Genomic DNA, 15,826 nt, shown 5'->3' on the forward strand with positions numbered 1-15,826 from the left:
CTTCAAGGGAAACTGGAGGGAGTATTGAACCTTGAGGGAAATGGAGAGAACTTTGGAGGAAACAGGAGGAGGACCTGGAGTGAACCCTGAGGGGAAAATATGAGGATTGGAGGGAACATGGAGGAAACTGGAGGAAACGTTGAGCGAATCTGGAGGGAAGTGATGCAACAAACAAAGATGTGGAGAGAACACGGAAATAAGTTTAGAAATTATGTAAAAAAGGAGGAAGAGGAACATAATAAGGAAATTGTACTTGGAGAGATCACGGAGGAAAGTGGAGAGAAGAAGAAGGGATCGTGGAGGGATCACAAAGGAATGGAGAGAAAAAAGAGAGAGATCACGAAGGGAAGTGGGGGGGGAGTGGAGAGAACCTTGAGGGACCATAGAGAGAAGTTGGAGGAGTCTGGAGGGAAGTGAAGGGAACGCAGAGAGATCATGGAGGAAAGTGGAGGGAACCTGGAGAGATAATGGGGGGAAGTAAATGAAACCTGGAGACATCATGGAGGAAAAGTAGAGGAAGCCTGGAGAGATGATAGGGGAAAGTGGAGGGAACGTGGAGAGATGGTAAGGGAAAGTGGAAGGAACGTGGAGATGGAAGGGGAAATTGGAGGGAACTTGGAGAGATGATAGGGGAACGTGGAGAGATGATAGGGGAAAGTGGAGGGAACTTGGAGAGATGATAGGGGAAAGTGGAGGGAACTTGGAGAGATGATAGGGGAAAGTGGAGGGAACGTGGAGAGATGATAGGGGAAAGTGGAGGGAACTTGGAGAGATGATAGGGGAAAGTGGAGGGAACTTGGAGAGATGGAAGGGAAAAGTGGAGGGAACTTGGAGAGATGGAAGGGAAAAGTGGAGGGAGCCTAACCAAATCCTGGAGAGAAGTAGACGGGAGCTGGAGAGATCATGGAGGAAAGTTGGAGGTATCATGGAGGGACTGGAGGAAATAGGAAAGAACTCTTGACGGAAATTAAGGAAACCCGTAGGAAAGTTGAGTGAGTGAGGAGGGACTTGGAGGAAAAATGGAGGGACGTAGAGAAAAAATGGAAGGAAAGGGAGGTTACCTGAAGGGAAGGGAGGGGGGAGGAAGGAGGAAACACACACCTTTAGTTAGGATGAGGAGGCACTACGACATCTTATATGGATAGAGAGAGAGAGAAGTGGAAGGAACATGGAGGAAAGAGAAAGGAGGTGGAAGGTAAGAGAGGAAAACAAAGAGGAATGGAAGGCACATGGAAGAAAACAGAATTAACATGAAGCGAGTTGGAGGTAACACGGAAGGAAGAGTAGAGAAGTGGAGAAAAAATGGAGGGAAGTGGAAAAATCTGGATCAAACATAATGAAGGAAGTGGAAGGAAGAGGAACGAGGAAAGGAAGGAAGCATGGAGGGAAATGGAGCAGACTTGGGGAGGAGTGGTGGCAGGGAGGGAGGGAAGCGGGGGGAGAAAAGTGGAAGAAACAAGGAGGGAAGTGGAGGGAGGGAAGTGGAGGGAACATGAAAGGATCCACGTATTCTCCCTTTTTCAGGCCCAAAGTCTATTTCCTGTAGCCCTTCCTATTCCTTCCCTCCCTCTCTCCCTCCTTGCTTCCCCTTCCGCTCTCTCTCTCTCTCTCATATTCCCTCTTTACCCCGAAAATTATCTTTATATTCCTCTATTTTCTGCCTTCCATTCAGAACAGATTTAAACACACCTTTTTCATATATACATCGTCTTCATTTTTTTCTTCCTTTCTTTCACAGTCCATCATATCAAAGAGAACCACTTCAGGGTAGAAGAACCTAACAAGCCTCTCTCAGCTTAGAAATATTAGCCAGAAGAGATAACTGAAAACGAGGAGACGAAATAATAGATGAAGTTTTCCTTCCAAGAGAGAGAGAGAGAGAGAGAGAGAGAGAGAGAAAATTCAGATTCAAATTCAGTTTCTTTATTTCCACGAATGGGTGGTTATTAATATAAATACATACACTAATGTACATATTAGGACAAAAATATAACATTCAGAGTTAGAGTACAGACGGATTTAAAAGCATGATAAAGCCACGAATAGTTATTTTATTTTACGAACACAATAAATATGAGAGATCAGGAGTTATTAACATCTCCCAAAATATAAAAGAGTAATGCAGAGCTGGGGGTGAATAAAGAAGAATGCAGGAAGAGGAAGGAGACAAAGAAGAAAAAGGGATGCTTGGAGAGAGGAGGCAGGATGCAAGTCACGCAAGGGAAGTGTAAAAAATATATAGGAAAGAAAAGACAAAGAGAGAAAATAGGAAAAAGTGAAGGGAGGAAGTGAGAGAGGGGAAAGAAAGAGAAAGGAAAAAGGAGAGAGAGAGAGAGAGAGAGAGAGAGAGAAACAGAACAGGGTAACAAAGATGAAGACAGAAAGATAACGACAATACGTGATATAGACAGAACAGGGTGACCGAGTGAAAACACCAAGAGAGAAAGGAGAAAGCACCGAGCAAGAGCGAGAGATATAGAGGCTTACTGCGGCTCACAAAAGAAAAGCAGATAACAGAGAGACCTATCGGACTACGGTGAAGCAATCTGTTGGAAGGATCTAACTTTACTATCCATTCCGCGAGAAAAAGGCGAGGATGGAAAGACGGTGGGGTGGGTGTTTCTCTCTCCCTCCCTCTCTCTCTCTCTCTCTCTCTCTCTCTCTCTCTCGAACTTCTTTTATATCATCATTCTTCATATCCTCATCATCCCATCATCTTCACTTCCATAAACTGTTCCCTCACAAATCGTTTTACATAGCTAAACATTTCCAGATATTGTTTTTAGTTTGGCCCATTTCACCAGCACTCTTTCCCGCCACTCTACGCCACCCTGCCTCATGTTCCCCAGTCAGTACTTCCACCTCACTACTGGTCCCCCTTCCCTCATTCTTCCACTAACTTTCCCTGTTTACTGTAAGTTTATTAATTATTCTCACATCATTCCAAATGCCCAAATCAAATGTCGAAAATCCCTTTGGAGTCTTCTTGTTTCGTCGGCATTAATTTCCCGTCACTCATTGCCACCCTCCCTCATATACTCCTCATATTACGTGCGCCTGGCTGTTGCGATTCTTGTCATTTTCGTATCCTCGTCTTTACTTCTGTGCATTGATTTACTGTTCCTTCCGAATTCGTTCCACATAACTAACCAATTTAACACACTGCTCTGTGATTTCAGTTCCTTATGTTCCTATCCCACTTTGTCTACAGGTCTGTTCAGCTCTCTCTAGGCACAGCCAGGGAGAAGTACAAGAATAACAGACAGATGCAGAACCATATAAGACTTGAATAAAGTGAAGCACCATATGGGGTATCGCTAGTGTGAAGCACTTTGCGTGAGAAAATCCCTGAGTATACAATCTTGCCTGTGACAGTTCGTAGGGGTGAGTGACTGACCGCAAATGTCAACTGTCAAGGTATTTCACCTGGTGTTGTCATAGGAACGAGCTACATAAACTCTTACTAAAATTTAAATACACCTAACAAATCACTCATATGAAGTACACCAAGACGCCCGGAGCCATGTTATTCAGTCTGAAACACGTTGTACCCAGATGTTCGCGCATCTTGCAATAATGTGAGTGGCTCTGAACGTCATAATTATGCAGTATTAACACGTTATTGCATTCCAAGCCCACTAAAATGGAGTGTTTAAGCCGTATTGGTGTAATTATGGAGGCGAGACGCAGGGGATGAGATGAAATTCCAACCGCTGCCCCTGTGGTCACGTGACTGCGAGGTTGCCAATTTTAAAAGCACAGCGCCACTTGAAGCCCTCCTGTATTAATATGAATATCACTGAATATCACTAATTTTAAATATTGAACGTATCAGAGAGTCCTAATGAGTCTAGATAATTACTGGGAAGGGTGAGAGTAGTTTGGGGAGAGGTATGATGCAGTATGAGGGAAGATCTGGCAATGCTGATCCACCTCCCTCGCCCTCCTCTCCTCTCCTCTCACTTATGCGTTGCTTGTTTTACTGTGTGGGTGTTGTGGTGGTTTTTCCTTTGTGTTGGCGTTATTTCCTCCCTAATTACGGACGATGGGGGTTAATTGGCGTCCGTAACGACCGTGGGACGTGGGGAGGATGACGGATCGGCGGTTTGAGAGGTAGGTAGGTAGTTAGGGCTGTTTTTAAAGGACCACGTGGTTTAAATGGCCACGCACGTGATTTAAATAACCTCCCGATACAGGACCACGTGGCGTTATTATTATTATTATTATTATTATCATTTTATTGATAGCAAATATAAAATCCAGATAAGGTGCTCTGGCTGAAGGGGTGACTGGCCCACGTGGTTTGAAAACGTTTTCGTATATAGTAATTTTTTTTTTTGCAAATGCCTGGTTTTTGTTGAATCTACTCTTCTTATTCATGCCTCATACTTGTTACTCATAATTCTTACTCATACTACTTACTCATACTTGTTACTTATACAACTTATACTTCTTACTCATGCCTCTTACTCATACTTCTTACTCATAGTTCTTATTCCTCTTACTTCTTACTCATACCTCTTACTCATAATTCTTACTCATACATCTTGCTCATAATGACCGCAAATTTCAACTGTTCAGGTACCGTATTTCAGCTTGTGTTATCATAGGAACGAGCTACATAAACTCTTACTAAAATTTAAATACACGTAACAAATCTCTCGTATGAAGTACACCAAGTCGCCAGGGGCCCTGTTACTCTGAAGTACGTTGTGCCCAGATGTTCGCGTACTTTTTAGGCTGACTGTACACACACTGGGGATGGCAAATACTTAATCTCTCTCAAGCTGCAAGATGGATGGTGTGGGAGTGAAGGGTGAAGGCGCCTGACTCTGATGCACCAATTTCACACTCGGTCTATCTCCAACAGCTGAAGCAAGTGGCATGGGAGGGAAGGGGGACGTGAATCTATGTATCTATTGACTCACGCCACCACATCTCTACTGAAGTGACTAAACGACGCTCTGAAACACTTTATCGGGTAGCTGCAGTCTGTCACTCCATTTCATTCTCAGGCTTGTGTGTGTGTGTGTATTTTATTCCTCATACTCATAAGCTCTTGTATTCCTCTCCTCCTCCTCCTTATCATCATCATCATCATCATCTTCCACCTCATCCTTCTCCCCTCTTTCTGTTTCCCTAATCCCTGTTCCACCCCTCTTCCTCCAATCCATTTACCTGTCGTAGACCCGCAATCAAATGAAGGTGGTCCCAGCAAAATTTCCAATAGACCTATCTGATTTTTTTCTCTTATTCCTCCCTAGGCCTTTCTCTCCATTTCACCGTCGTACATCCAGCTTGAAATCTCAGTGAAGGAGGCTACGGCAAATCTTAGTAACGCGATCTCGTTTTAGTCCCTTAAATCCGTGGACGCCATTTTAGCAAATTCTTAATGTTGCATGACGATGTTATTCACCCTAGACGACTGCCACAGAACTTTGGGTTATTGAGGGATATATGTGACATCTGTTGCTAGAAAGATCTCTCATAATCTGAATAAACTCGTCTGCAGATAGCAAGAACACAGTGGAATAAGAGATAATTGTACTGTAGGGGTTAATGGCAGTCATTTACTCATCTCACCCCGTAAGTACTCTGGCATTTTCCTGCTTATTCTTTCTGTTCTTCCACGTCCTTCTCGTCCCCCCTCCCCATCCCCATCCTCAGGACCATATCACCATCGTGCTCGCATCTCGTCGTCTCAGTCAAGATGCCTATGACATAATGTAACCCAGTGTCGCTCTCATTGTTTTGTTTCGTTTACTAAGGCTTCAGCATGCTTGCATGGGTCGCGTTTGGTTTCCTAGTGACAGCTTTTTACTCTGCTCGATCTCTAGCATCCTGTTTGTTCGGTCTCTCATCACTGAGGTCAAACTATATGATTTCGTCTTTTTCGACCTGCCTCTCGTTACTCTACCCTCAAGGTTCTACTGTTCTTTATTCTTCCACATCACTCTTGACTTCTTTATCTTCTTCCCCCATACATTTCACCACCGTACTCCCATGTGGTCATCTCAATCAAGGTACCCACCACGACAGAAATCTGAGTACTGTAGGGTGTAAAGCAGCGCAATGATAACAAGAACAAGCATTACAACCGTCCTCTTGTTGAAGGAAATAAACGAGTCACTGCACCAGTTTCACGCAAAGGAGAAGGGGTATACGTAAGCGATGTGAACTTGTGTAAGGAAGAGTGAGAGCGGTGTGTGACAGGGTGTAGGGGCGCAGGAGAGGGTGAGCTGAGGTGTTGATTAACCAAATGGCCGCCAGACACGCCAAGGGGTCAGCCGTGCATAAAAAAGCTGATATTTTTGTGTCGCAGGCTGTGCTGGACAGCTGAAACACGCTCACGTAAATCAGATGAATCTGTGTAGATATCGAAATCTGTTATTCTCCGTACAATACTAGGAAATTGGCTTTGCCAGTGAATATAGACAGCAGTTTTACAGTCTCTCTCTCTCTCTCTCTCTCTCTCTCTCTCTCTCTCTCTCTCCATAAAATGCCAAAAGAGAAGGCTATATAGCCAGTGTGTCTTTCCTGCTTCCTGCTCAAACTTATGGATCCGAAACATGGATCTTAACAATATCCTTAGAAAGTAAAACTTAGAAGTGCTTAGAGAGGAAGGGAATGGAATCTAAGGGATCACATGGATAAGAGAATATATGAAAACAGAGGATATAGTCACCATAGATGAAAAGAATAAATGGATGTGGGCAGGTCATGTACTTCGTAGAAAAGATATCAGATGGACAACCAGGGTCTCTGAATGGCATCCCAGAGATGGAGTGATAGGTAGAGGCAGACGGACTAGATGTCGTGATGAGATACGGTGATTCGTAGGGACTGGATGGAACAGACTAACACGCAACCCCAAAAGAAAAAGAAATTAAGACAGTCCAGTGCAGGAGTAAAGTTTTTCGTGTCTCTCAATTCTGACATATTGGCAATTAACCTATTCTAGTTGATCCAAAAAGTCTGTGTATTTGATCTTTCCACCTTCTGCTTTGTCTGCATCTTTTCGCTTGATCTCCAGGCAGCAAATACTTATACTAATAGGAGAAATGTGGCCATAACTTTGCTAGGTTTGAGTTACTTAATGATATTCACACAGAGAAATTTTAATTCCTATTTTCACTCTTAATATTTATATCACTTCATATTAGAATATTACTTTAATATGAGTTAAAAACATGGTGTGATTGCTAATTCGGTGATGTGATAGAGAGGGGCGATTTGTGCTTAATGATATTTTGGCAGTGTGAGAGATTACGGCACTTGACACGTCCACTTGATTTATAATAATGGCATATAACTCCACCCATTTATATTAGTGGAAAACGGGATTACTGTGATGATTATGATGTGATGATAATGTTTATGATGATGGTGATGATGACGACGACGACGGCGACAATGATACTGACGTTGACAATGATGATAATCACGGTGACGACGACAATGATGATGATACGTCTCTCTACATTCCGTACCGTATGCAAGGTAGCTCAATGGGCGCTTTAACCTCTTCAGTGGGGTGACGGACTTTTAATTACTTGCAATACCACTAGGAACATTTTATTATGCATTAAAAAGAACGTCTTATTGCATGACACCATACCGTAAATCACCCTCATCTATGTGGGGCTTGAACCCACCTCGCCATTCCAGGTCTGAAGAGATACTAAGCCGCCACATAATTATGACGTGTCTCTCCGATCCACACATCCCGGCTGACTGGAGTGTGGGTGGTAGTAAATTTAAGACCTGCAGGTAAGGATGATTAACAAATTGTATGTACACGAGTATATTAGCGGGAGGTTGAATGACGTGTTAAGGTAAAGCACCGTGATCTAATTGGGGTCGGATCCACCTTGCCACCGCAGATCCAAAAGGTGTGTGGCCGTGAGCGAGAGCACTATACAATCCCTCCATCTCGAATAGCCTATCCTAGGCAGAACATACTAATACGGAGATAGCAAGAAGAAAATGTAAATGTTATCGTACCGAGGGAGTTAGTAAAAGTTACAACCACACGCTCATTTGAATGTAAGCCTGGTGGACTGTTGGCTGATGTTCCCCTTCTCTTGCAGTCCATCACATTCCATTTGGGAGAAAGGGAAAGAGATGGACGTTTATATTATTGGGCAGCGGTTCCGCCTGGCTATATCGGTGCCATCGCAAGAAAGCACCCCTCTCTAGCATCAGTGATGTGGAAGTTTGAGCATTTTCATCATAAATAACAATACTTTTTGTTAATCTTCTCTGAGCTACATAAAATTAATCATTTCTGGCATTAGCTAAAGCATAACAGAGAAATTTTATACTTCTGTTAGGATGACAAAATATTTACTATACTCTGACAATAGTCAGGCAATTTAATGTGAGTAAAAACTTTAAATTTTAAGGGGCTTATGATACCTACATTTAACTTTTCTATATAGAAAAATATCTCCATAGCTAACAATAATAATCGTCTTTAAACAATAACAAGAAAATGAAAAAGACATCATCCTACTTAGCGAGCCATTCATTAATCGAGGTAACTATATTCTTTTCACCATGACGGATGTCTCAGCGAATAAAACCGTCTGTCGTTGGTCGAAATGTTCGTAGTATCGAGTCCAAAAATATAAATTACACCCTACCATTAAAAAACGAGTGCGAAAGGAAAGGATACACAAAGCATCATCATCATCATCCATCATCATTATGCTAACCCCGTTTCTTACTAATCATTGTCGTGGGTAGATAAAAAACATTACTGTAATTAATACCGCAGTTACCCTAGGTGAAGACACACACATATATATATATACCACACACAATATAATTATATAGTCCGAGTGCCGCATAATGATGATGGATGAACTGAATGGGAATGGAAGTAGCTACAAAAGACCCCCACTAAATTACCATGCCATGTGTGTCAGGGTGTCGCTGTCCATCCTCCTAATCTCTCTTCCTATTCACTTTGCACTTCCCTACTCCACTACCCTACTTCTCGACTCTGTTTACCTTTCCCACTTCTTCCACATTCCATTATTCCTCCTCTCTCCACCTCTCTACTCCACTGTTTCTCTGTTTCCCTTCCTCACCCCTTCCATTTTTTTTACAACCCCTCCCTTCCACTTTCTTAGCCACATTTCCGATTTTCCACTCCACTTCTCGTCACTTACTCCTCTCCTCTTCCCTCCTTTACCCACTACCCTCATTTTCCTACTCCAGTTGTTAACGTCTCTCCACTTCCTGCTTCCCTTCTCACGTACACATTCCCACACTATTATGATCCCCATCCCCACCTCTCCACCATTTCACTTCTTCACATTCCATGATCACCATTATTAGCTCTCTCTCTCTCTCTCTCTCTCTCTCACACACACACACACACACACACACACACACACACACACACACACACACACACACACACACACACACACACACACACACACACCCCTACCCATTACCCTTTCCTCCTCCCAACCTATATTTTCCAATCAACTCTCCCCTTCTCTCTACACTCAACATTCTTTCTTAGCACTCTGTTCTCCCCACCTATTCCCGCCACCCTGTCCCTTACCTCTCCACTCAACCTTCCCCCTTGCTGCCTCTCTACTTCTCTTCTCTCTCAATCCCCACCATTACCACGTACCCCTCCACTCATGACCTTCATCTACTTCTGTACTCTCAAGTATCTATTCTATTAACCCATCCCATATCTCCACACACACCCCTGTCCTTTCAGCCTCTCTGCCCTCTCACCTATCCACTTATCCATCCACTCACCTCACCACTCACCCTCTCATCCCCCTCATCCCCTCCAGTGAGCAAGGTTTAGGGGTGACTAAAACTGTCAATATTTTCAGCTGTTATTTTGTTTGTTGTGGCGAAGTGTCTGTGTGTTTTCATGGCAGGCCAGTCGAGCCATTACCCCCAACCCATCTCTCTCTCTCTCTCAGTAATTTTCTTCAGTTGCTTGTTTTCCTATCTTTACCTCCTCTCGCTCTCTCCCCTTCCGCAATTTGCTTTATCTCTTCGTATCTCTCCCTCCCTCCATCTCTCTCTCTCTCTCTGTCCGTGTGTGTGTGTGTGTGTGTGTGTGTGTGTGTGTGTGTGTGTGTGTGTGTGTGTGTGTGTGCAGCACTGTTCCTTGAGTGAGGGAATGAGACAAAGCTTCTCTTGAGAACAAGGCACTTTGATGTCATTTTCCTTTCATTCCACACAGATGCCGTAACTCTCTCTCTCTCTCTCTCTCTCTCTCTCTCTCTCTGCAATAGTCACCTAATCAACGCTCACGCACTCTAACGCAATTTCACTGCTATTGCATCAGTACACGTCCCCAGGAATTTCAACATGCTGTACCATTTCCCCTCCACTCCCACACTCAGCCACGCACTCAAACACACTCACGCAGCGCTTTCACTTTCGCACGCACTCTTCCACACACTCGTCTCAGTTACACAATCTTCGCCGCTATGGATGCTAACACTGATACATATTCAGTTATAATGTCGCACAAGCAGAAACAAGGCTTGGTCTTTTTTAAATACATGAGTTACACCGAAAAATGACACTCACGTAATCTCACACACACACACACACACACACACACACACACACACACACACACACACACACACACACACACACACAGTCTCCGCTTTCACGCATCCTGGGGTGGTGATATTTGCAATAAAATTAGTTTCTCCTAGGATACTGCCCCCCTCTGTCTGTCTGTCTGTCTGTCTCTCTCTCTCTCTCTATTTTCACACTCACTGTCCAAGTCACCCCTGCTGTCCGTCAACCTCATGGTCATTATACACTTTCTCAACTCCCATGCATCTCTCTCTCTCTCTCTGTCTCTCTCTCTCTCTCTCTCTCTCTCTCTCTCTCTCTCTCTCCAGTAAATACAAGTATCTCTTTGGTATGGACAACAAGGTCTTTGAGATACTGACTTTTCCTTGTAACTTTTTTTCCACTTTCCACTCGTACTACCTTAATCCTACTCTCATCCCTTTCCATCCGCCTCTTCTTCTCACTGTTTCCCCACTTCAGGCCCCCTCCTTTTCACCCCGTTTCTCTTTTCTATTCTCCAACTCCGAGTAACTCCCACTCATTCCCCGTTCCACCCAGACCCTCCTCTCGCTGACTCCCCATTCCAACCCACCTCTTCTTTCATCCTCTCTTTTTGCTCAACGGTCTACACTTACTCCTCTACCCTCACTCACACCCCAATCCATTCCTTATTCCTTCAACACTGACAAACGCCGTATCTCATTCTCAGTCATCTGCCTCACTCCCTTTCCCTTTCACACTCAGTCCCACTCACACACACTCCACCCCAGTCATTTCCTCTATGGACTGACTCCCAGTCCATATTTTATGCATTACGAACACTACGTCTTTTAGTGTTTTGCATGGAGCTTCACTTTAGCACTACAATCCACTAATCCCTTTTATCAGGTGATGTTTTACTTGGTTTATACATGCAAGGTGATGTTTTACTTGGTTTATACATGCAAGGTGATGTTTTACTTGGTTTATACATGCTAGGTGATGTTTTACTTGAGTGATACATGCTAGATGATGTTGTACTTGCTTTATACATGCTACCTTAAGACAAGTTTATTCAGCTTAGGATAGGCTTTTCAAATGAGAGATGTTAGACACAGCTTTCATTTACCACTTCACTCCCGGGCTTCTCTCTGTACGCTGAATGTAATAATCTGGAAGCAGCAAAAACAAAGGAAATCTACGTCACCGGATTCAAGGTGCCGATATGCAGTTTCCGTCATGGAGTTCCAGCAAGCTATTCTTCCTGTCATGAATTTATGCAACAGGTCATCTCCGGAACTGTCTCCCTCTGTCTGTATTTCCTACTTCCTATGATCTCCAGTCTTTCAAACGCAGCGTGTCCAGGCATCTCGAAATGAAGGGATCTTGAATTTGGCATTCGGTTGTATTGTTTTTTATTTTTCTTGGAAGGAACGGTTATTGCTGGCTCCTGGCCTTTGGTTCCTTCTTCCTTGCAGAAGAAAAAAGCTATAGCGTTTATCTCGTCTCCTATACGGCCAATTACTGGAGTCATTTCACAGTCTCTTCTCTGATCGGAAATGTATAAGAATAAAAATCCTTATATATCATAGCTAGCGGGTACATCATTCTCTTAAAGGGCGGACAGCCAATAAGAACAGAAGGTTTGTGTGTGGTATGTGGTTATTTTGATAACTCTGTGTAACTCTCATGCCCTCTCCAGCTTCACATCCCACTCGCTTCCTCTCTATATTGTTTTCATATCTTTTCTTCTCCCTCTCTCATTCTCATCCACTCTCTCGTTTCCCACTGAACTTCTCTCTTTTCTTCAACACTTAATTATTTCCAGTGTTTCCTCTGTCACCACTTAGTCCCTCGTTCTCCCTCTCCCATTCCCACTCATTCCCTCCCATTTAACTCGCATGCCGATTCCCACTCCCACTAAACCTCCCCCTCTCTCTGTCCTTACTAGGTTCTTCCCTCTCCCTTTCCCATGCCCACTCCCTCGCTTTCTTTTTAACTCATGCCCTCTCCCACTCCCAGTCAATCTCTTTCCCCCCATCTCTCTCTCTGTCTTAATTCACATCTTCCCTCTCCCATTCCCACTCACTCCCTCTCTGTACCTCTCATGCCCTCTCCCATTCCCACTCACCCCCTCTCTGTAACTCTCATGCCCTCTTCCATTCCCACTCACTCCCTCTGTAACTCATGCCCTCTCCCATTCCCACTCATCTCCTCGTCTCTCCTCCTCAGGTGACGTGGCTGAAGCGGGACGAGGACCAACTGCTGACGGCGGGGCAACATGTGTACATATCTGAGCCTCGCTACGTCATCTCACACGTCAGGCATCAGCAGGTACGTCAGCAAGGATTAGGCAGAGAGTTAGGCAGGGAGTTAGGTTAGGCAGTTGCGCATATCTTATCCTCACTCCGCAATCTCACAAGTTAGGCACCAGCGGGTACGTTGGCCATGGGTTAGAAGGGGGTTTAGGCAGGGGTGAGGCAGGAGGGTAAAACAGACAGGGGTTAATGCAAAGGAAAAGGCATAGAGTCAGGCAGAGGGTTAGGGAAGGAGTTAGGTTAGGCAGGTGTGCATGTCTGAGCCTCGCTATGTAATCTCATAAGTTAGGTACCAACAGGCAGAGGCATCGGCAATATGGAGAACACGGCAGGTGAGGGGGCTGGTTTCCCTACCACGCACAAGACAATCACAAGAACACACACACACACACACACACACACACACACACACACACACACACACACACACACACACACACAGGAGAAGAAAGGAGGGTGGAAGAAGTGGCAGTGGGGAGGAAGGAGAGGGTGGGAGGATGGAAGAAAATGAAGGAAGGGAGAGGGAGAGGCAGGAGAGGGAGGGAGGCAGAGAAGGAGTAAGGATAAGAAGGAAGGGTGGAAGAAGAGGCCGGTACGGAGGGAGGAGAGGCAGACAACGAGCGGGGGGATGCAGGCAGGGAGAGAGGGGATGCAGAAAGGGAGGATTGAGAGGCTGGGAGGGAGGAAGGAGAGACAGGGAGGGTGGGAGGAGAAGCAGGGAGGAAGGAAGGAGAGAAAGAGAGAGTGTAACAAGAGGCAAGGCGGGAAGAAAAAGGGGCAGGGAGAAGGTAGTGGGCAAGGAGATTGAAAGGCTGAGCAGGCAGGTAGGCAGAGAGACAAAGGGAAAGGTGAATCGTGGAATTAGAGTGGAGGTTAGAGGTTTGTGGAGAGGTAGGCAGAGAGGCTGAGAAGGAGGCAGAGAGGTAGACAGACGTATGGAGAGGTAGATAGATTTGAGAGGAAGGGGATAGATAGATGAAGAAGGAATTTGGGAGGTGGAGTGGGGAAAGAGGTGTGAAGAGAGGCAGACAGATGTATGGAGATTGAGAGAGTTAAGGAGATAGGTAGATCAAAAAGGAATTTGGGAGGTGGGGTGGGGATAGAGATGTGGAGAGGTAGATTGATTTCAGAAGAAGGAGGTAGGGAGGTAAATTTGTGGAAGGAGAAGTGGAGAGTTCGAAAGGTAGGTAGAGTAGAGGGACATAGCCAGGTAGAGAAGTGGACAGATTTCAGGAGAGGGAGGTATTGCGGTGCAGAGTTACGCAAGTTTAAGGAGAGGAAGGTATGGAGAAGTAGATTCGAGGAGAGGGACGTAGGAGGGTAGAAATGTAGACATATTTGAGGTGAAAGGAACGGTAAGGTGAAGGTGGTAGGTCTGACGAGAGGGAGATGGGAAAGAAGAGAGGTAGATATAGTCGGAGAGAGGGTGACGGAAGAAGGTGGGTAAAGAGGTAGAGAGAGGACAAAGGAGCTGGAGGATGCTGAAGAGGGAAGGCAAGGTTTTGGAGAAAGTTTATCGATATATGTTTCAACAGTGCTTCAAGGTTTTTGTCTACTACTCTGTCACTGACTCACTACTTACCTTCCGCATTTCGTTTCTGCAGTGAAATGCACAGTACAGAGGATATAGTCATTTTTGCTCCTATCGCCCAGAATGCTAATTATGAATACTCTTATATTGTCTCCATGATGTTTTCTCTTCATTCATACTGTATAAACGCCTGATAGGAGTAGAGGGAAAATAAAGACCGGAAGAAACACGGAAATATCAAGAAGAGAGATAGGACAGAGGACCAGAGGAGGACAGTAAGGAAAGAAAGACTTAAGACAAAAAAGGCCCTTTTCTGTCGCCTCCTACGTAAAGCAAGTACACTGTGGAAGTATTCTTTACCCCTTTCAGTTGGTCCAGCTCTGGTATTGACAATTTACTGAAAAAAAAAAAATGGTACTCAACATTTACAACAAATTTTCGAGAGCATGAAGGTGCAGACAGGAAGAGTAGGCAGGAGGAGAGGTAAGAGAAGAAGAAGGGGGAGGAAGGGAAAGTGGTGAGGCAGGGAAGTAGGGGAGAAGAGAGGTGAGGCATAAAACGAAGTTGAAACATTAAGTGGAAAGTTAGGCAGGCAAGAAGGGAAATGTAGGTAGGCAGAGATAGAGGGAGGAAGCGAGAAACAATGGGAGGAGGGGAGAGTGGGAGGGAGAGACATCGGGAGAAGGGGAAAGTGGAATGAACGAGAGAGAGAGAGAGAGAGAATCAGGCAGGCAGGCCATAACAGAAGGAAAGCAAGAAAGGAGAAAATATAGATGACAATGAATAAGAAGGTTTGATAGGAAGAGTGACATGGAGGTTCATATAATGTGTGCAATACAAGGAAGGTAACGCAGAGAAAAGACAGGCAGGGAAACAGAATGGGAGGAAAAGAGGGAGGAAGGGAGACAGGAAGGGGGAAATGGGGGGCAGGTAGGCAGAAAGGAGAGGATATGAAGGGTAGAAAGACCGGAAGGAACGGAGGCTGGAAGGAAGTAATAGGAGACTGGGAAGAAATAAGTTGAAGGGAGAGAGTGTTGAAAATCAGCAGACATTGTGGCAGGAAACGAAGTGGGAGGATGGGATAAACGTAAACAGATAGACAGAAAACAAAAAGGATGTAATAGACAGGGAAACAGAAAGAATGTGAAGAAAGAAGAAAATGGGAGACAGGATGGTACACAGGCGAGGAAGCACGATAGAAGAAAAAAGGATTTAGAAAGGTAGGCAAGAAGGTATTAGGAGGAAACAGGGAGTGGCATGTGAAGGTGGGTGACGTGTAGGAAGACTGTTGGGGCTCAGAGACACTTAAAATAAGGAAGGTAGGCAAGAAAACAGGATATGGGGAGTGGAAACAGGGAGGAGGGAGGGAGAAACAGAAGGCAGGAAAGAAGATAAAGAAAAAGGCAGGAAGGGAAGCAGAAAA

The 15,826-nt window shown here is 44.7% G+C and overlaps 1 protein-coding gene across 1 annotated transcript in view; it reads left to right on the forward strand.

Annotated features, from left to right (window-relative positions):
- LOC145414888 (zwei Ig domain protein zig-8-like) overlaps positions 1–15,826 on the forward strand; it is a 548,874-nt gene that overhangs the window by 380,717 nt on the left and 152,331 nt on the right. The window contains exon 3 of the mRNA XM_080284305.1: positions 12,787–12,888. Coding sequence (XP_080140431.1) covers positions 12,787–12,888 — 102 coding nt within the window. The remainder of the gene's footprint in view (positions 1–12,786; positions 12,889–15,826) is intronic.

Source organism: Coenobita brevimanus, chromosome 101, assembly GCF_032717465.1.
Source record: "Coenobita brevimanus isolate Jiangsu-jjx chromosome 101, ASM3271746v2, whole genome shotgun sequence".
Lineage (NCBI taxonomy): Eukaryota > Metazoa > Arthropoda > Malacostraca > Decapoda > Coenobitidae > Coenobita > Coenobita brevimanus.